The sequence below is a fragment of the Cricetulus griseus genome, assembly GCF_003668045.3.
Source record: "Cricetulus griseus strain 17A/GY chromosome 1 unlocalized genomic scaffold, alternate assembly CriGri-PICRH-1.0 chr1_1, whole genome shotgun sequence".
Lineage (NCBI taxonomy): Eukaryota > Metazoa > Chordata > Mammalia > Rodentia > Cricetidae > Cricetulus > Cricetulus griseus.
Window position 1 is genome coordinate 99,742,713 of NW_023276807.1, and position 20,700 is coordinate 99,763,412.

General features: G+C 52.6%; 1 protein-coding gene across 4 annotated transcripts in view; it reads left to right on the forward strand.

Moving 5' to 3' along the window:
• Nucleotides 1–1,355: 1,355 nt before the first annotated feature.
• The window catches only part of Emid1 (EMI domain containing 1), a 48,838-nt gene continuing 29,493 nt past the window's right edge, over nt 1,356–20,700 (forward strand). For 2 of the 4 annotated variants that reach the window (XM_027387366.2, XM_027387365.2), the window contains exons 1-5: nt 1,356–1,456; nt 8,878–8,991; nt 9,352–9,455; nt 18,960–19,040; nt 19,990–20,051. In XM_027387366.2, the coding sequence (XP_027243167.1) occupies nt 1,356–1,456; nt 8,878–8,991; nt 9,352–9,455; nt 18,960–19,040; nt 19,990–20,051 (462 nt within the window). The remainder of the gene's footprint in view (nt 1,457–8,877; nt 8,992–9,351; nt 9,456–18,959; nt 19,041–19,989; nt 20,052–20,700) is intronic. The other 2 variants (XM_035453265.1, XM_035453266.1) reach the window with 2 other exon arrangements.

Consider the following 20,700-nt stretch of genomic DNA (forward strand, 5'->3'; position numbering starts at 1 on the left):
TTCCCACAGAGAGGGGCAAGCAACCACAGGAGCACAGCTTTGCACAGCTCTCTGGGTCCCACACAAGGCTGAGCTGGTCAAGGGTTCCCTGAGCCAGACTGCTGACTCCCCTCTCCCTACCCAGGAGGGGTGTAGACATTCTTCTGAGAGTTCCCTTGATGATGACTCTGTTCTCATCAGGTAGCACGCACTGCTATCAACAATACATACTAAAGTTGGGCATAGTATTGAACACCTTTTAATCCCAGCACTCAGGCAGACAGACTGCTCTACATGAGTTCCAAACTAAGCCAGAACTATACGGAGAGACCCCATTTCAGAAAAACAAAAGTGTACTGCATATACACACATACATCATACATGCACATTCGTACACAAACATGACATGCATGCATGCGAGCATCCCACATGTACACAGACATACGTGCCTACACATGTCCATCACACAAAACTCATACAATGCACATTCAAATATGGCCTATGTAAGCCACACTGCCCATGCACACAAACACATCATGCACACACAGATCTGGCACACACATGTCTATAGCACCATGCATGCACACGGCATCATGCATAAACACAAACATCCTATCATGTCTGACAGGATAGTGCTCACACAAACAGACTCCTGCGACGACTCATGGAACATGCTTGAGTAGTCCCACCGGGACCCTCCACTCTCAGCCAGTCTTTACTGTACAGAACTGAGGCCTATACCAAAATTCTGACTATGCTTGTGCTTAAGAAGCCCCTAATGAGATGTGGGGATTGGAGCTCTAAGACTGACTGCCAGTCACTGTCAGAGTGCTCGCTCCGGGTAGAAGACATCTCTCTCTCTCTGGGCCTTAGGGTCTTCATCTGTAAAACAGGGACAAGAGTGGACATTGCACTTAGAGGGCGCCCAGAGAGTGCCTGGGCTTTGGGTTTCTTATCCATAACTTGGACAACTTTGTCGGCCCAGCACAAAGTGATGAAAAGCTTCAGCTAGGGCAGGATATGCGGAGTGAGATGCCCGGGACAATGGCACAGCTCAGGAAGCCTTTGTTGGGTTGATGGGCGGATCCCACATGTTTCGGGAACCGGGTTCCTCAAAGATGTCAGAGGGGTGCCTCCGGGAGTGATCGCTCAGGAGTGGTGGGTTCGGGTCCCGGCAGCGTCGGGGGGGCCGCGGCCAGGGCTTTAGTTTCCCGGTGCATTGCGCAGGTGGGCACCTGGAGGGCGTCCTGGCGGGGGCGCCGGCGGCTTCCGGGTTGGCGGGGGCGGGGGGCGAGGGGCGGGCGAAGCCGAGCGCCCCCGCCCTGCTCCGCCCGGAACCGGCTCTGCGCGACCGCGGCAGCGGCGGGGACGACAGCATGGGCGGCCCGCGGGCCTGGACGCTGCTCTGCCTCGGGCTCCTGCTCCCGGGAGGCGGCGCCGCGTGGAGCGTCCCGGGCGCCCGGTTCTCGGGTCGCAGGTAAGTTTCTCCTAGGTCCCTAGGTCTGTGCAATTCCGGGACTGGGGCAGGGAACGGGACCCCAGCTCCCGTACAATCCCGGGTGTGGGACAGGGAACCGACCCCAGCTCTGTAAAATCCCAGGTCTGGGATAGGGAACTGGACCCCAGCTTCGTGCAACCCCGGGACTGGGGCAGAGAACCGACCCCAGCTCCCGTACAATCCCGGGACAGGGACAGACAGAGAACAGGACCCCAACTCCGTGCAACCCCGGGACTGGGGCAGAGAACAGGACCTCAGCTCCGTGCAACCCCGGGACTGGGACAGGGACCTGTCTCCCACATCGGTGGCAGTCCGAGACTGAAGCAGGGGCTCCATCTCTCATCTCCATACCATACCGGTGGGGGCGGAGACCTGTCCCCCGGTGCTCTGGAGAGCCGCCTCGCCTACCCATGTGTGAAAGGACAGACAACCTCCCCTATTCCTCCCCTGAGATTTCAGAGCTCCCAGAAGGTGAACCCCAGGCATTGTAACCAAAGCCCCCTAGACTAATGTGGGCCTGGACCAAGGACCCTTCCTGCTCGTGTAAAATGCCAGGTTCACCCTTTAGCGAGCCCTTCAGGGATTCCCCTCCCTTTTCCCTGCTGCTGGCTTTTTTTTTTTTTTTTTTTTTTTTTTTTTTTTTTTTTTTTTTTTAATGCCCCAGCTATTTATTTCTCTTGGAGGAAGGATTGGGGTGGAGTCTGCACAGTGGGTCAGTGTCAGAGCCCCCCCTGGGACTTGGCATTTGACTGGAACTCCCAACCGCCTGTGACTCTCTGCTGGCCTTTGTGGAGTTTTTCCCAGGATAGGGTCCTGTGGGGCCTTTTCTGACAGTGTCTTTCAGGACTGAAGAATGTAGGAAAACCTGCCCCCATTCAATAGAGGAGCAAACTGAGGCCAGTGATGGCCAAGATTAGTAGAAGAGCTGGGATTCAGATCTCCCCTTCTGGTCTTGATGGCAGAGTGTGAACCTGCCCTGGCCCCTGCCCTGCCTGCAGCCCCTGCCCCTGGTCTTCAGGACAGACAATGTGGATTAGCCAGGCCTTTTAGGCCTTTCAGCCCATTCAGAGGCCTCCGGGGCCCCACCCCCTGTGGCCTCAGTTCTTTCATTCTTTTCAGAAGTTTCCCTTTCTCAGTGGTCAGAGACCCGCAGGCTCTAGGAAACTGGTGAAAGCAGGTGACATGAGCAGGCCCAGAGGGTAGAAGAGCAGTTAATTGTCTGAGATAAGGACAGCCATGTGGCAGACGTCACAGAACCACCTACAATGTGCCAACCACAGCTGGTTCCGGTTGACACTTTTCCTACATCGGTTGCCTCTAGAACCTTCCCAGCTGCCATCCAAGGCCCCTTCTCTTATGATCGGTTCTATGAGAAACAAAGGTTCAAAGGAGGAGATTACCTGTCCTGGTCCCCAGAGGGAACCCCCAGAATCCCAATACTGACATTAGAGGAGTTAGAAATTTGGGCTTCCCAGGGTCAGACAGGGTGATGGCTGAGAAAGCCAGCTCAAGGCCACACCTTCCAGCTGTACTCCGTATCCCAGGGCTTCCTTTGTGGGAACTTTGCCTGTGGGTAGGTGTCCACCTTTGCTGGAATCTCTTCCCCTATCTCTTTACAGAATGCTGTCACAGCAGTCTGTGTCATGGCGGTCTGTGTCACAAAGCCCATCCCGAAGTGCTCTCTCTCACTCCCATTTTATAGCCACAGACTCACAGCCATGAGCCTCAGTTTCCTCTTTTGCTTATTTGTGTTTGAAGGTCTGTTCTTAGTGTGAAGACCAGTGCAGGCCAAGCACATGGATTCCCACTGTGACCAACTTTAGTAGGGTAGGAACCTAAAACTGGAGTTAACTGTGGTCCTTGGCTGCCAGGACCTCCCCCCATGGCCCTGTCCCAGCATCTTGGAGACAACATGGGGATGTCGCACCCCATCAGCCCTCCCTCCACTCCCAGCCAGGCGCCCCAGGCACCCCTTGGCAGCTGAGAGACTGAAGGCAGAAAAGAGGCTTTGTGCCTGAGGAGGGGGTGGCCTGGGAAGGCATCCAAGGAGCCACCCCCAACCCCAGGAATGTGGTGAGACTTTGAGCCCCCTACAACTAGGGTGCCCAGGGGCTGTGCAGAGTCACCTTGGAACATGTCGGTGCTGCCAGTCCACATCCCCTAGTAAGATTGCTTCCTGCCTCTGTGGCATCCCTCTCAGCCTCAGCCCTGTTTCTCTGAATGGCTGCAGCATTCCATGCCCTCATGGCTAACTCCAGGCAGGTGCCTCCTCTCAGACCCTCAGTTTCCCTCTATGTAAAGTCTGTGCAACCTTGTAAAGCATGATGCTGGTGTCCTAGGTCCCTAAGGAAACCCCTGCCCCACTCCTTCTAGGCTGTCATCAGCCATGGCTGACTGTGACACCTGGGGCCAGGAAGAACTGACACCAGAGGCCGGGCTTGCTGAGTACTTTGCATGGAAGCTGTTCTGCTCTCCCCATTTGCAGATGGGTACAACAAGGTCAGAGCCAGTCAGGACCATGTCCAGGGTCACTGACAGCTGTAAGGAACTGCATCACAGTACTGGAGCTGCACCCTGGTGCTGTTCGGGTTCTGGCTCTTGTCACCCCACCCCCCACTGGCCTGTCTCAGTTCTTTCCTCTCCTTTTCATAACGGCCCTTGGCCCCTGGCCCGCTTGGCTGCCTCCTGCAATTAGTCCCTATCTCTGTTCCGGATCACAGCCCTGGGCCCTGTGGAGACAAAGTTCCCTGGGCCCCTTGAGGCATCAAGTGGAGGGCTGGTGTGCAGGTCCACTGGAGAGGACCGCTGGTGCCAAGCTGAGCTGGTCTGGCCTGTTTTTATTCCCCTCTCAGTGGCCTCTGGAGGCTCTGGAGGTGCTGAGTGTGCCGAGGTGGGGGACCAGGAAGGGATGTGTTGTCTCCTCCCAGCCCTGCTCATGACCCACCTCACAGCCCAGCCTCGCCTGGCTCCTGGGCACCTGCATCACTGACCATGCCTCAGGGAAGGAAGTCGTCAGGGATGGCAGGATGTCTGGGTATTGTATCTCACTCTGAAAACCATGGGTCTTGACGTCTCTGCCCAGGCTGCTGTGTTCTCAGTCATACGGTCATTCAACAAACGCCTCTGAACAGCCTTGAGTTGAATTCTGTACGGACTTGGTCCTTGCCTGTGCCCTCATCCCAACACTCACAGGAGAGAATAATAGCTCAGGGCTGTTGTGCATGGCTCAGGACACCTCAGTCCTGCCTGGACCTTGGGGTTAAGACTCAAAGGATAAATAGGAATTTCCAGAATAAGGAAGCAAATCTCTACAAATAAATCCTAAACATCAGAGGTGGGAAAGAGGCAGCATGGCCAGTGAGTGCTCAGTAGGTGTGAGCAGCTTGAAGGTGGAAGAAACAGAGCTTGTAGGACAATGGGGAGTCATGGCAGACTTTGAGTTCCATAACAAGCAGTGACCATATCTGATACGTGCTTTGCAAAAAGCTTTTTACAGAGAACACTGAGATGGCTCAGCAGGTAAAGGTGCTTGCCACCGAGCCTGATGACCAGAGTTCAATTCCCAGGACCCACATTAAAAAGAACAAACTGACTCCCACACGTTGGCCTTTGACTTCCATGCACACACAGACACATACACATACACACACACACACACACACACACACACACACACACACACACACACACACGTTCACATACAGAAATACAATGTAAAAAACCGAACCAAACTTCCTGCTACTCCTGGAAGTGGACAAGGGTGGGGCTGGGCTTATGCTCTGGTCTATGAGGCTGACCACAAGGCAGAGAAGGTAGCCTGCTGCTGGCCTTGACCTCCACTTTGTTTGAGTGTCCCTTCCCATATAAAATGTCTGGCCAGCTACTGGCTCCAAATGTCCTACACGGGACTCAGGCAAAGTTTGGCATGTGGCAAATAACTGGGAACAGCATGAGACTATTAATTAAGGAAGAAAAAAAAGGCTCCCTCTAGGGGAAAGGACACCTGATGTGACCTCAGCATTTCTAGGACTGCCCCTAGCCTAGTCGAGAGCTGGGTGTGGGGATGTTCCCATGCCTGTGAAATATGGCCGTGTGTGCCTGTGTGCACACAAGCACTAAAGCATGCGAGCCCTGCTGGGCCTGCCTCTGCCCGTTTGTGTATAAGTGCCCATTTGTGCATGCTGAGACTGTATGGCACTGTGTGTTTGTGTGGAAACATTCAGAAAACATGACCTTATTCTGTCTGTCCACAGGGATGGTGTGTGTGTGACACATTTGCATGGCCGGTGGTCTTTTCTTCAGGAACACGTAAACATGTAAAAAATATTTTAAATATTTTAAAAGGAGGCAACAGAGCCCCAGTGATCTTGCCCTGCTCCATCTTGCCCCTGTATCTCATTCCCTGAGGCCTCCTGGGAGCCCCTAGCATGGTTACCCCATCCTGGGCCCTTGAGGGCACCCATGAGCTGCAGGCTCTGTAGAGACGCCTCCTAACCTCTTGTGTGGGCTTTGATGTTCATATACGTCTGCGTGCTTTGCGGAGCTGTGCATGTACTGACCAGGACATTCCCAAGCATTTGCAGCACACATGCCCTTGAAAGTGCTTCCACCTGTGTGCACACCGGCATCCCATGTGAGTTCCTTTGTATGTAATGTGCTCTGTCACACCACAGACAATGTTCACCCAGCACTTGGGGGCCCTGAGCCTCAGGCTTCCCCTCTCTACCCAAGTGCTCCTCTTGCCTTTCCTTCACCCAGGAGCCCTAGGTCAGCCTGAGCGTCAGGAGTGCCTGTACCCCTGAACTGGACATTAAGTTTTACACACTTTGGAAGGAGGTGGTTATGCCCTACCATCCAATACAGCCCAGCAGCCTCCAGGCCAGCTAGTAGGGATAGGAGTCTCTACTAGGTGGGGACACTTTTTGTTCTTTTTCTCTTCTTTTTCCTTTTTTAAATCTCTAAAATTATGGTGTGTGACTGGGTATGGTGACTCATACCTTTAATCCTGGCACTTGAGAGGCAGAGTCAGGCAGATCTCTGAGTTCAAGGCCAGCCTGGTCTCCATCTACATATCCAGTTCCAAGACAGCCAGGACTACATAGAGAGATTCTGTCTCAAAAAAGCAAATAAATCAGTGTGTGTCTGTTGGTGTGTGTATCTGTGTGTGTTAGTGTGTGTGTTTGGTATGTGTTGGTGTGTGTATCTGTGCGTGTTGGTATGTATTGGTGTGTGTATCTGTGTGTGTTGGTATATGTTGGTGTGTGTATCTGTGCGTGTTGGTATGTATTGGTGTGTGTATCTGTGTGTGTTGGTATGTGTTGGTGTGTGTATCTGTGCGTGTTGGTATGTATTGGTGTATGTATCTGTTTATGTTGGTGTGATGTGTCACACATATGTGGAGGTCAGAGGACAAATTTGGGGAGTTTGTTTTTTCCTTCCACCCTTGCGTGGGTTCCAAGAATTCAACTTAGGTCACCAAGCATTTGTAGCATTTGCCATTCTATTTTTTTTCTTCTGAGGTGGGAGTCTTGCTTTGTCACCTGGGCTAGGCCAAGCGATCCTCACCCTTGCTTGGCTAGGGAGTGTCATGTGTGGAGCAAACATGTTTCTCCCTTGCTTCCTCTCATTGCCTGACACTCAGGACCTGCTGTGGTTAGCCCTCCACTTCCTACTCACCCTTATCATGTGGGGCTAGGCTGCTGGTTTGTGCCCGTCCCCATCTGTGGACGTGTGAGAGGTCAGGTGCGGCCTCACTGATCCTGAAGTCCCTCTGTGGGGTAGCTGGGATGCGGTCTGCAAGCACAGGCAACTGATCCATCAGAATGCTTCATGGCACACACTGGGCACTTAATATATGCCTGGGGTATTTAAATGGTTCTCTACTACGCCGGAAAGACTTCCCTCCATTTTAGAGAGGAAACTGAGACCCTGGGGAAAGAAGACAACATGTCACCAAGCTGGGGGCACAGAGCCAGATTTGAGCCCAAGAATGTGGCTGGCCAAGCCTGGCCTCTGACTCTCGCAGAGGCATTGGTTCTCATCTCCTCCATGTGTTGATTGAGACATGGTTCATGGCTCTGTGAGGGCCCAGCCTGGGAACCTGCTGACCTTGGGCTCAAGGCCAGGAAGAGAAGTCTGCAGGGGAAGACATCCCAGGCTGAGAAAAGCCACCTGATACCATCTCCTCCTTCCTGAGCCCCAACAAATTACCCTGGGTTCCTGACCTCAGGCTAGGCTGAGGGCTGCTGAGCACCTGGAATGTCCCTGCATCAGTCCAGCAGCCCCCACTCCCCACCCAGCTGCCCTAGCTCTACCCCACCCACAAGGAAGAGAAAGCATCAATCTGTGAGGCCGAGGAAGTTCCTTCATCCCTCTGGGCCTCACTGGAACTGGCCAAGGGGAGAAAGCCCAGGGAAGGTTGAGCTGATGGAGGGACAGTCAAGTTTGGCAGGAACAGGAAAGGAAATATTGTCACAGAGCTGGGAATGGTACAGACCTGGGACTAGCTTGAGCAGCTACAAGACCTCCTCAGGCTGTCTAACCTGAGAGCCGTCTGTCACACACAGCCCAAAGCTACAGAACAAGTGCCCTTCCAGAAAGGGCAAGAGCTTGTAAAATGGCACATGCCTGTGGTCCCAGAGTTAGGAGGATTGTTGAGACCAGCCTGAGATACTTAATGAGATCCTGTCTTAAATAAACAAAGAAAAAAATATGGAGGGAAAGAGCTAAGCCTACTCTCCACTTCGATAAACTGTCCTTGTCAAACAGCTGCCTCTGGGGCTGAGGACTGTCCATCTCAGACACTGATGGGAGCCTACTTGTGACACCTGCTGTATATGAGGAGCTGTTCCCTCATTTAAGTTCTTGCAACCTGATGTAAGTGCCACTTTCCACATGGGAAGACCAAGGCTCCGGAGTAGAGTCTCCAGTGTTCTCTGTGGGTGGTAGTTGGTCACAGCCTCAGTGCCCGCTGACCCCTGAGCATGTCTCTTCATCCCTGACTGGAAATGTTTTTCCTAAAACATAGGTGAAGATTCAATAACTTTGAAAAGGTTCTATGCTTCTAAAAGGCTTCAACTGGTGACGGGGGAGTGGGGAGCAGTAGCTCAAGGTTAGAGACCAGAATCAAGGAGGTAGAGCCCCAATGATCATGCCCTGTTCCATCTTGCTCCTGCAGCTTATTCCCTGAGGCTTCCTGGGAGCCCCTAGCATGGCCACCCCATCCAGGGCCATTGATGGCACCTGTGAGCTGCAGGCTCTGTAGTCACCTAAAAGACAGCGAGCCCAGTGATCTCCCTGCTTGGAGACTGAGGGCTCCAGAGAACACATGCTCCCCTTTATTCATCCTCTTGGAGTCCTGGGCCTGCCTCTTGAGCTTCCTTTCTGTGGGTTTGTCTCAGGAACTGGTGCTCCTACGTGGTGACCCGTACTGTCTCTTGCCATGTGCAGAATGGCACCTACCTCCAGCGAGTGCTGCAGAGCTGCCCGTGGCCCATGGGCTGCCCTGGGAGCAGGTGAGTGGCACTGTGGTGGGGAAGGAACACTGGCTCTTCAGGTTGGGGCACAGCACGGGCCAAGGCCTGGGTGATTGCGTGGAGGGCCCAGGAAGTCTGGGGGCCTCAGGATAGGTGAGACAAAGGCGGCATTGTGTAGGGAGGAAACGTCAGGGCCTCTGCATGGAGGGTTCATACTAGAGCTGTGAGCAGCACAATAAGGGGCAGGCTAGTCCAGCCAGCAGTTGAAATCCAGATCGCATGGCCAGGGTGGTTAGTAAAGAGCTAAATCCAAGAATGGAGGTGGAAGATGATGTCACCAGGGCAGTGGGAAAGTTGGTGGAAGACTGTCTGAGCTAGGGCATCTGGCTTTTCTTTCAGCTACAGAACTGTGGTGAGGCCCACATACAAAGTAATGTACAAGACAGTGACTGCCCGCGAATGGAGGTGCTGCCCTGGACATTCAGGGGTGACCTGTGAGGAAGGTAGGAAAGCCTGTTACGCAGGACCTGGGACAGTTTGTGAAGTGTGTCCCCTTCATGGTGACAGCTTGCCTCTTAAGGGCCTGGGAAGTTTTCATGTCTGTGTGTCATGCTCCTTTTACGTCTTTCCATGCCAAGGTTTTTCTTCTAACTCGTGTCAGCCAGCTTCCCATCACTATGAGAAATGCTTCACACAATGCACTTACACAGAAAAAGGGTTTATTCTGGTTCACATTTGGAGCTTCTGGCCCAAGACTGGTTGGTCTTAGGGCTCTGGGCCTGAGGGCAAGGCAACTAACTTATTATGGCAGGAGTACATCTCATGGCTAATGCGAAAAAGGAGTGGGCGTGGGTTCAGATGCCAGTCCCCCTGTACGTGCACATTCTCAGTGGCCTAGAAGTCACCTCCTTTTTAAAATAGAGTTTCTTGTAGCCCAGGTTAGCCCTGAACTTTGTTGGTTTTGCTTTTCGAGACAGGGTTTCTTGTGTAGCTTTGGCTGTCCTGGAACTCACTCTGCAGACCAGGCTGGCCTAGAACTCAGAGATCCACCTGCCTCTGCCTCCCGAGTGCTGTGATTAGAGGTGTGCACCACTTTCTGTGTATCCAAGGATAACCTCAAACTTCTGTTCCTCCTGCCTCCCCTCTCAAGTGCAGGGATTATAGGCATGTCTGGGGCTTCATGGATGTGGGGCAAACATTCTACTGACAGAGCTACATCCCCAACCCTTCCAAAGGGTTCACCAAAAGTGCTCCCTAATGACCACAGCAACAACATCTCAGCCTGTGGGGATGTTTAACATCCAAGCTCTACAATGGAGAAACCCATCCAGATGTTCCCACAGGATACCAAAGTCCAGGCCATTGAACCAGCTAGGAAAGGGGGACAGTGCTACCCACCCTACAGCAGAAGATTCTAAGACCACACAAGGTCATGGGTGGCCAGAGCTACTTGGCAGGGTTGGAACTCAAACACTGTCTGCCTGCTTCTGTTGTCTTGGGTCTTTGGGGTATACTCCTTTGTGTACCCCATGTGTAGAATGTGTCCCATCCGGGGGACCCTTCCACACACTGCCCATCTACATGTACAGCTTGGGGTGGCTCAGTACCAGCTCCTGGAGCCCTCCCTGGGCCTTCCTGCCTCTTGTGCTCTGGCCTGCTTCACTGCCTGGCTGAGCCCACAGCAGCAGATGTGAAGGGATCAAGAACTTCATTCCCAGGTGTGACTTTCAGGGATAAAGTGGCCCAGAACCAGCCTGAGACCTGGCCTTAGAGGAGGCCCCTACAGCACAAGGTTATCTCCTGCTGCCAGAAACAAGGACATGAAAGTGGGGCTCTGCATGAGGGGAGTGAGGCGCTGGGTGAAGCCCCCTCCCCCACCAACTCATGGAGAAACTGAGCAGTGAGATGGAGCTGTGGGCCCAGAGTCCACTTCGAAGGGGTAGGGCTCCGCAATAGAGTACTTGCCTAGTGTATGCAAGGCTCTGGGTTCCATCGCTAGCATGGAGCGGACATAGGAGAACATTTTCCAGTTCTAAGGGAGGGGTCTCGAGTGGAGCTGCAGAGAAATGGAGCGGTGACGCCCTAAATCAGACATCCCTGTTGAGGGAACCATGCAGTCAGTGTGGGAGGCTAGAAGCCTGGACCAGTGCCTTCCCCATGAGTAGAAGAGAGGATGGAAGGGCCCCAAGGGTAAAGGAAAGCCAGCTGCTAGGGGCAGCTGCCAAGGAGACCACAGGGGTACTGTGGGCAAGCCCCAAGGTGTGGGAACTTTATCAGACAATGGCTACTGTATCTCTGGAGCCTTGGTGAGCAGGTGAGGATGGAAGATGTGTGGGGGTGGCTGTTGGAGGCTGTGTGCCAGACCACTCCCAATGTCTACCGCTCTCTGTGGGGCCTTAAGTCCCAGCCTGGGCACAGGGCACCCAGGGCTTCCTAGCCAGGCCAGCTTCACCACCCACTAGCTGTGGAACCTTGAGCTCAGAAACCCCCTCCCCAGGCATTATGCAAGAGCCCCGGCCTGGAGGACTGCATTCTAAGCAGTGTGCCTGTTCAGAGTTGGGGGAGGAAAGGGAGACAGAGCATAGTGGCCCACACCTTTAATACCAGCACTTGGGAGGCAGAGGCATTTGGATCTCTGAGTTCTAGGCCAGCCTGGTCTACATAGTGAGACCCTGTCTCAAAACCAAACAAAAGGGGGCTGGAGAGATGGCTCAGAGGTTAAGAGCGCTGGCTGCTCTTCTAGAGGTCCTGACTTCAATTCCCAGCAACCACATGGTGGCTCACAACCATCTATAATGAAATCTGGTGCTCTCTTCTGGTGTGCAGGCATACATGCAGGCAGAACACTGTATATATAATAAATCTTAAAAAAAAAAAACATAGTATGTGTGGGTCTTCAGAAGGGCAACAGACTGTCAGGTGCACTTATGGCAGTCTAGGCTCCCCATCTGAACCTCAGGGTCCCCACCCGTGAGACTGTTGTCTGAAAATGGAGTCTGCCTTTCCAGGTGTTACTAGGGTGAGGTAGTGGCCGATGGGACAGGAGGGCTGTTTCCACCTACAGTGGGGACACTGCTGGCCAACCATGGGCTCTGCCCTTCCTCCCACAGCTGGATTTAGGCCATACTCCCCCAGATGCTTCCCCTGTTGTTGGCTGCTCCTGTGTCACCCCATAGCTGGGACATGACCCTGGACCCCAAAGCTACATCACCAGCAGCAGCAGGGACTGGAGCAGCCACAGAGGAATGGGAACATTGCCACCCCAGAATATTTTTTAAAAGTCAACAGTTGTGCCTGACGTCTTTCAATAAGTCATTCTCTCCCCCTCTGCAGCCTGTGCTGGGGGTACTGTGGTGACAGCCGCTACAGGGACCCATTCTTCAATCAGCTGCTTAGCAAGTGGTTGTCCTGGTTTTCTCACATATGGAATGGGGACGTTCATGCTGTGACGGTGAGCGAGGACAGTGTTAGCCTCATTATTCATGATCACTAGTGAGGACAGTGTTAGCCTCATTGCTCATGATCACTAGTGAGGGTCCCAGATTACAGATGGGGATTGTGAGGCTCAGAGTGGGAAGGGACCAGCCTGGGGTCACATAGCATATCAGAGTTAGGGTTGAGTTAGGGTTGAGATTCACCCATCTTTTGGTCCTTCTATGCTTTGGAAGGAGGCAATACGGCTAAAAGTGCCCTAGCTCAGGCTCTGCCTGGCCACCTACATGATGAGAAAGATCCAAGGCCAAAATGTACTACACAGGCAGGGCAGGCAGACAGTTGGCACACTGCCAGGGCCCTGGCTGGAAGGGGACAGAGCAGTCACCTCTGGGCCAGTGCCGGAACCTGTGCAGAGGTTGGAGCTGCCCCTCCCTGCTCCTTCTTCCAGTAACTCTGCTGCAGAGCTCCCTGAAAACTTACTGTCCACCAGTCCCCTAGTCCAGATGATAAAAAAGGCTCAGAGAGGGTGTGTGTCTTCCACAAAATCGCAGTGTGTAAGTATTGTGACCAGGTTCTCTCCAGTGGCATCCTGTCTCAGCCCCTCCTGCAATGACAATGACAGGGGGAAGGAAAGCCACTACTGTCCTCTACATCATAACAGTGAGGCCCAGGGAAGAGAAAGCTGTGGGCCCATTCAAGCCAGGCCAAGCTGGCTCTCGAGTAGGGGTTGAGTTCTGCAGCAGCACAACTGAAGACATCCCAAGGAGCATGATCAGATGGGGGAGGGTGTCGTGAGGCTGGCTTTAGCACCCCGAGATGGGAAGATGGAGAAGCTGGGGCTCACCCTCCTCTGTTCCTGGGTTCCCTAGAGACACGTGACCTCTGCTTCTCTTCGGTTCACTCCCAATATGTATTTCTTTTCTACCTGAAACCCCTCCATCCCCTGTCCTTCATGGAGGGGAGCCAGAGATGGACATTGGCTTAAGAACAGCTCCAAAGCCTCAGAGCAGATGTGAGACAGGTTGTGGCCACACCCTCCCAGGGCCCCTCAGCGTCTCCACTCTCCAGGGCTGGGCACCTCCCACCTATGTCTGTCTGTGCCAGCCAGGTGCCAGCAATGGAGCCAAGCCTCTGCTCTGCTTCATAGGTGCAAAGTCCTGAGGGCTAAATACTGTGCCATCCCACCCATGTCTACCACCCATGGCTCCATTCCTGTCTAGAAAGCTCAGCCAACCCCGCCTCCCTGCTAATCCACCAGGGCCCTGCCCAGCGGCGTTTCCATTAACACCACACTCACCCACCCTTTATCCTGTGCCACCCTGGCCTTCTCCCTGCACCCCGTGGCTTTGGTGGTGGCTAGCTTGTCTGCATATGGCCACCTTGGTGCTCCTAGGGGAGATTGACTAAGCTGGCCCCACTGCCAACATGACTGCTTCAAGCTCTGGTGCCTGGGATGGGCCTGGCATAAAGTGAGCATGTGAAAATTAAATGAAACTTGTCCACCCTGAACATCGAGGAACACAGAAAGCCTTCCCAGAGGCCCCTCATTGCGTGGAAGGTTCTTAGAGCTGAGAGAGTCCCAGCTCTGACCCTAAGCCCTGGCTTAGGCCACCGGCTGGTCACCAGCAAATATTTATATTTGCAAAGTAAATTCACACAGGAGACATGTCCCAGCTAGGAAGGCTGTGGTCATGTGGTCACAAAGCTGTGTGGCCCTGGGGGGTCCAGTGTGAACAAATAAGCCTCTCCTCTGGCTCTGCTGTTTAGCAGGAAAAGTCCCCCCCCCAATTGTTTCCATCCCAGTTTAGGGGAGGCTTGGAACCCAGATCACCTCGACCTTCTGTGTGGACAGGGCAGAAATCTCCCTGGGCCTTGGTGCTCTTCCATGCTTTGGTATGTGGAAGGACACTTGGTACAGGAAGGGGAACAGTTTTGGGGTACACAGGGCTAGAACCTGCAGATCTCACCAGCCTTGTAGGGGTCAGCACACTAAACTTTGGCACTGGTGGGCGACCTAGTTTGTTTAGGAGGACTTCCTAAAGGAGGTAACATAGGAACCATAGCTGTAGGACTTGGGGCAGGGGATGTATACATACAGACAGTTGGGGACCTCCTAGATGATGGGAAGTACCCCAGACTCAGTGGAACCTGTGGTTCTGGGGGCCAGCCTTCAGGGCCCTTCTATGATACAATATGGGGCTGGCAGAGTCTTTCAGGGCAAGAAGAGCCTCAATCGTGAGCCTGCTTTAGGGTCTCTGGGCAATGGGAGACCCTAACTGGGAAGGATGACCAATGGGAGGGATGGAATATCTTAATCATAGCAGGCCACCCCCAACCCGAAGCCCCTTTACTAAGCTGTTTACATTAAAGGGCCCTCTTTCAGTGGGGCGTGTCCTCAGAAGTATTTTTCTGTTTATCAGAGCTTTGGGGGGTTTGCCTGATTCTGTGAACCCAGAATGAAGGCTCAGTGTTTTCTGATTTTGTTGTTTCCTTAAACTTTTCTTTTTTCTCTGCATTGTGACTAGGTCTCTAATTAGGGTTTCTATTGCTGTGAAGAGACACCATGACCATGGCAACTCCTATAAAGGAAAACATTTCATTGGGATGACGGCTTACAGTTTCAGAGGTTCAGTCCATTATCATCATGGTGGGAGCAGGGCAGCCTGCAGGCAGACACGGTGCTGGAGAAGTAGCTGAGAGCCCTACATCTTGTAGGCAACAGGAAGTCGACTAAGACACAGGGTGGTATCCTGAGGATCGGAAACCTCAACCCCCTCCTAGTGGCACACTTCCTCCAGCAAGGCCACACTTCCTAATAGTGCCAATAGTGCTAATAGTATGGGGAGCAATTACAGTCAAACCACCACCCTAGGGATGGGGCCCAGGGCCTTGCCTGTGCTAGGCCAGCAGTCAGCCACTGAACTGACCACACCCCTAGACTTACACTCAAAGCATTTTTTTTTCTTTTAGATTTACTTACTTTTATGGGTTTTTTTGGCCTTCATGTGAACATACGCACCAGCTCTCCTGGAGCTGCAGTTACGGATGTTTGTGAGCCATCATGTGAGTGCTGAACCAGGGCCTCTTCAAGAATATGTGCTCTTAGCCACTGAGCCATCTCTCCAGCTCCAAAAAAAACTTTTAAAAAATTGTATAATACTTGTGTGTGTGTGTGTGTGTGTGCACAAACATGTGCACATGTGAGTGTCAGTGTCCAAAGAGACCAGAAGATGGCGCCAGATCCCCTGGAGCTGGAGTTGTAGACAGTTGTGAGCCAAACATTGTGGATGCTGAGAACCAAACCAGAGTCCTCTGGAAGAATAGCAACCACTCTCAACCACTGAGCCAGTCTCTCAAGCCCTACCTAAACATTTTTGAGACCAGGTCTCTCTGTGCCGACCAGGCTGGCCTCAAACTCCTGATCCTCTTGCCTCTGCATCACAAGTGCTGGGATTGCAGGCGCGCAGCACTGTGTCCAACTAAACTTCCTTTCCTAATTGAAATTCACAATCAGTTTGAGCTACTCTGTCTGTACTGCTGCTCTGGATATGTGTGCGCATATGCATATGTGTGTATATATATGCATGTATACACGCATATGTGTATACATATATGTATGTGTATGCTTATATGTATATGCATGTATGTATACATGTATATATGTGTGTGCATATTGCAGGCATTTGTACAAATTGTGTACATGTGTGTGTACAAGTGTGTGGGTATTGTGTGCATGTATGTAGGTACATATATATACATGTGTGTGTGTGTGTCACCTGTGTAGGCAAGCACATATGTGTACATATGGAGGCTGGAGCTTGATATTGGATGTCTTCCTCTCTCTCTCTGCTTTTCTTTTACACAGGGTCTACCACTGACCCTGGAGCTCATCCATTCAGCTAGCCTAGCTGGCCTATTAGCCTTAGGGATCCCCCCTCCTATCTCCACCTTCCAGCATTGGGATTAGGCATGTGCTACCACACACAGCTTTTACACGGGTGCTAAGGATTAAACTCAGGTCCTCATGCTTGCACAGCAAGCACTTTACTAACTGAGCCTCCTCCCCGGGTCCTCTCTTCATTTTTCTAGCTCTTTATGGCTCTTGGTTAAATGTCCCAAACCAAATAATTTGGAAAATGATTTCCAGCTGCAGGTCCACTTGTCAGTAACTAAGGGACATCCTGTGTGCCATTAAAGCACTTGTGTGCTCCTCCTCAGGGCAGCTGTATCCCTCCTTCTGCATTGTTTTGCCTGCTATTGTGTTTGCTGGGAGTTTGTTTTTTGCTAGCCTGAGGTATGAGTGTGTTCACAAACAAAAGTTTTATCAAGGTGCTTGTAGTCCTGCATGGCTCCCAGGAATTTATTGACAAGTACAGGATGGATAAGGTCCTTGTCCTGGTGGGCAGGTGTAGGGAGAAACCCTGATTGGAGGTACCTGTGACCAGGCTCAAGCGGGCGTGGTCAGCGGTACCTCTAATCAGGGTTTCTCCCTACAGGCAGGAGCTGAAGTCAAGGACAGACAAGTGTGGTTATCTGGAGAACTGCTGTAACCAGCACATCTTTGATTAGATGTACATACCACAGAAAGTGCTATGGGGAAAAAGGACAAAGAAGCTAGCTACGGGGCTGCACACCTCTAATCCTGATGCTTTAGAGGCTGAGGCAAAAGTAAAAGTTTGAGGCCAGCCTGGCTACATAGGAGACCCTTCTCTAAAGTCAACAAATGAAGTTAGGCATGGTGACATCTGTAATCACGATATCTGGGAACTAGACATGGTGGCATACACCTGTAATCATGGTATGTGGGAGGTGGAGGCAAGAGGATCATAAATTCAAAGTTATCCTTGACCACACAGTGAGTGCCAGGTCAGTCTGGGCTCTATGAGATATCACCCTCCCCCCCCAAAAAAGGAAAACAATTAGAAGACAGACTGGTGCTGCTTCGGGTCAGTTTTTTTTTTTTTTTCAAAGAATAATCAAGTGACATTTTGCACTCTCACATGGTACAAAAAAGATAAAGGTCTTCAAAGGTACTCGTCTCCTGCTGGACGCTGGCCTTTCCTGCCTAGGTGGACCTGGAAACAGTCCCAGCCTGTAGTCAGCCCTGCTTGGGTCCTCTCTGAAGAACAGAGAGGACCATGAGTAAGTTACTGCATCCCTCTGCCTTAGTTTCTCCAGGAGAAAAGCATGGAGGGGTCTGTTCATCCATCCACTTAGCTATTCTTGGGACCAGAGGAGGGTGCCTGTTTCACCATCTGTTAGAACCGTATGGTCCCAGTTTGCATTGGTAAAACCAAAACAAGACATGTGTGGGGGTGCTTGGGATGTGCAGGAATGGCGTGTTCGTGTGTGTGTGTGTGTGTGTGTGTGTGTGTGTGTGTGTGTGTTAGCTGCTGTGGCTGCCTCTTTTAGAACTATGCTGAACCATGCAACACACTGGGCACAAGGCCTGCTTCACAATGGAATCTACTCTCTTCAAGCACCCCCATCTTTGCCACTATCCTGGACTACAAAGCCCCACTCCTGTAGCCTGCAGGAGGCTCTTACCCCCTGTACCTGAGCAAGTTGCAGGTCCCTGGAACTCTTAAGAAAGTTGCACAGACTGAGAAAAACTCCCATGTGCACATTGGAACCCGGAGCAGAGCCAGGCAGCCTCCCTACTGGGGGCTGGCCAGAGAGACCCGTCTGGTTTGGATTGCCGGCGCCTCTCACTGCCTGCCTCAACCCACAGCCCATGTCCAAGCAGCCAGGCTGGTGCCTTATTTGGGTCTTGTCTCCCCCCAGGATGACACTTCATGGCCTTAAAAGGCAGGCTCAGGGGGCTGAGGAGGGCAGTTACCACTGTTGGCTGGAGAGCCCCTCCAGCTGTGCCTTCTGCCCTTGGCTTGGCCAGCTGGTCCCTCCAGCTGTGTGGAAAACCAGGCCTATGAAACCAGACCAGCCAGGCTGCAGAACCCTCCTGGGTGTGGAGTGGGTAGATTCCTGGAATGGCAGCCAGCCTCTCCCCGGCTTTCACTTAAGCATATTATGTTGGTCTTTTCTTACTAAGGAGAGCAAGTGCAGCAACCACTCAGTCATTTATTGAGCATCTACTGTGTACCTGAACCCTGTGTGTGTACAGTAGACCCTTTGCACACATCACCCTCTCCTGGCCTTGCCAAACAAGAACAGAGGCCTTACTGTTGCGTTTTACAGATGGGAGAGTAGGGGGGTGGGGGTCGGATCACACAGATCAGTAAGTAGACGAACTGGGAGCTGAGCTTGTCTGCTAGCTCTATACTCTTAGCCCTGTCATTAGCTTGGGTCATTGGGGAAAGCCTTCAGCTTCTGTGTGGCCCCACAGATGACTGGCCCCTTTCAAGCCAGCCCATCAAACAGTCAGCCTTGTTTAGCCCTGCTTCCTTATTGCTGTGTGACCCAGGGAAGTTACCACACCTCCCTGTGCTTCTCTCTGCATTAGGGGAGCAGAGATCCTGGCTGCAGCAGCAGCAGCAGCAGCAGCAGGAAGGACTTTCTCATGGGACAAGGCTAACTCAGATCAGCAGACTCAGCCCACTGTCCCTCCATTGCAGGTTCCCCTGGCTTCCTGGAACCTACATGGTCAGGCAGCACCATGCGACGGATGGCCCTGCCGCGGCCCACGGCATTCTCAGGTGGGTCCTGGGACAGCCTCGTGGGGACCTCTAGGCTGGAGGAAGTCTGGGGTGGACCCAGGGCAGTGTGGTAATTGTCTCTGGAAGTCATCTGGGTCCAGCAGTAGAGGATCAAGGGCAACACTACTTTACTTCATCCCTGGACAGACAGCCTCAAGGCAGAGGACATTCCTAGAGGGGGTCTGAATTGGGTCAGCCACCTTGAGATCTGTGACCCCTGGATTTTTGCTGTTACAGCCCAACTCCCCAGCTTCCTCTCTGTCCTGGGGAGCCTGAGGCTTCAGCTAGATGCTTTCAAACCTCACAGCTGCCCATAGCGCCCAGAAGACCTTGTTGAGTCTGCTCTCATGAGCGGGAAACTGAGGGTCAAGCAGAGCCTGCCCAAGGTGCCATAGCCAGGAGTAGGCAGCACCTCGCCTAGGACCTCTGAGCTGTGTGGGTGACTATGTCACCAACTTAGGTGCCTCCTATGTGGCATTTGTGTAACACAGAGCTATAGTGAAGACCAGACCATCCAGCTTGTACAGGCTTCATTAAAAAAAAAAAAAAAAAAAATACCAGAGAGGCTGGATTGTGGCTCTGTGACACAGCCAGACAACATTACCTGTGAGGCCAGTAGCATCCCAGCTCTAGTCTGTTGGTCCCCAGAGTTGGTATGCCCAGGCCCTACCCTACCCAGTAGGAAACATCAGGATTTTCTGCCTATGACTTCTGGAGTTGGGCATGCTGAGACCACCAGAACCAGGGCCCCAGAGCCTGCACTAGGAGAGAGATTCCTCTCCCAAGGCTCTGGAATAGAAGGAACCCAAGGGCTGTTACCCACCTAGGCCTGCGGTGACTCTGCAGCCCAGCCCCACACTGCTCCCCCATAGGTTGGGGACATTAGGTACCTGTCTCCTCTAAGGAGACCCAGGACCCCAGCCTCAGTCCCAGCCTTCCCTCCCCACAGGTTGTCTCAACTGCAGCAAAGTGTCTGAGCTGACCGAGAGGCTGAAAGTGCTGGAGGCCAAGGTGGGTGAGCAGCCCCCCTCTTTCCCTGGGCCTTGGAGACCTGCGCTCCCCACTCCTTCCTGCACCCCATGCCTGCCCTCAGGCAGAGCTTTCCACAGGCATGGCCCAGCCACTGCCTGATGTCCACCCAGCTCTGTCCTCTGCTCCTCAGCTGCCTGCCTTCCCTGTGAAGCTGATGCTCAGCCCTACAGCCTGGAACGCCATCCCTCCAGGAGGCCAGTTTCAGGCAGATAAGCCGAGACACATCCCCAAGCACAACGACAGACCCTGCCTGCCTCTCACCTTTGTCCTTTATTCTGCCCCTCCATACCGTCTTCCAGTTTGAAAATGAAAATACCCATTACACATCTCAGGTTATCTCAATTTTTTAAAAGGGGGTGGTTAAAGTTATAAAATGAGACAGTAAACAAGATTCTGAATGTAGACTCAGTAAAACTCAGAAATCCAGAAAACCATTTGCAGAAACTGCCTGTGCCCCAGAGAGAAAACTGGCAGCCTTCAAGACAGGATCTCACCATGTAACCCTGACTGGCCAAGCACTCACTATATAAACCAGGCTGGCCTCCTACTCAGGGACCCACCTATCTTTTTAAATCATGCGTTCATTCAGTAGTTCATTTGCTTATTGTATGTGCCTGGGGTTCTCTCC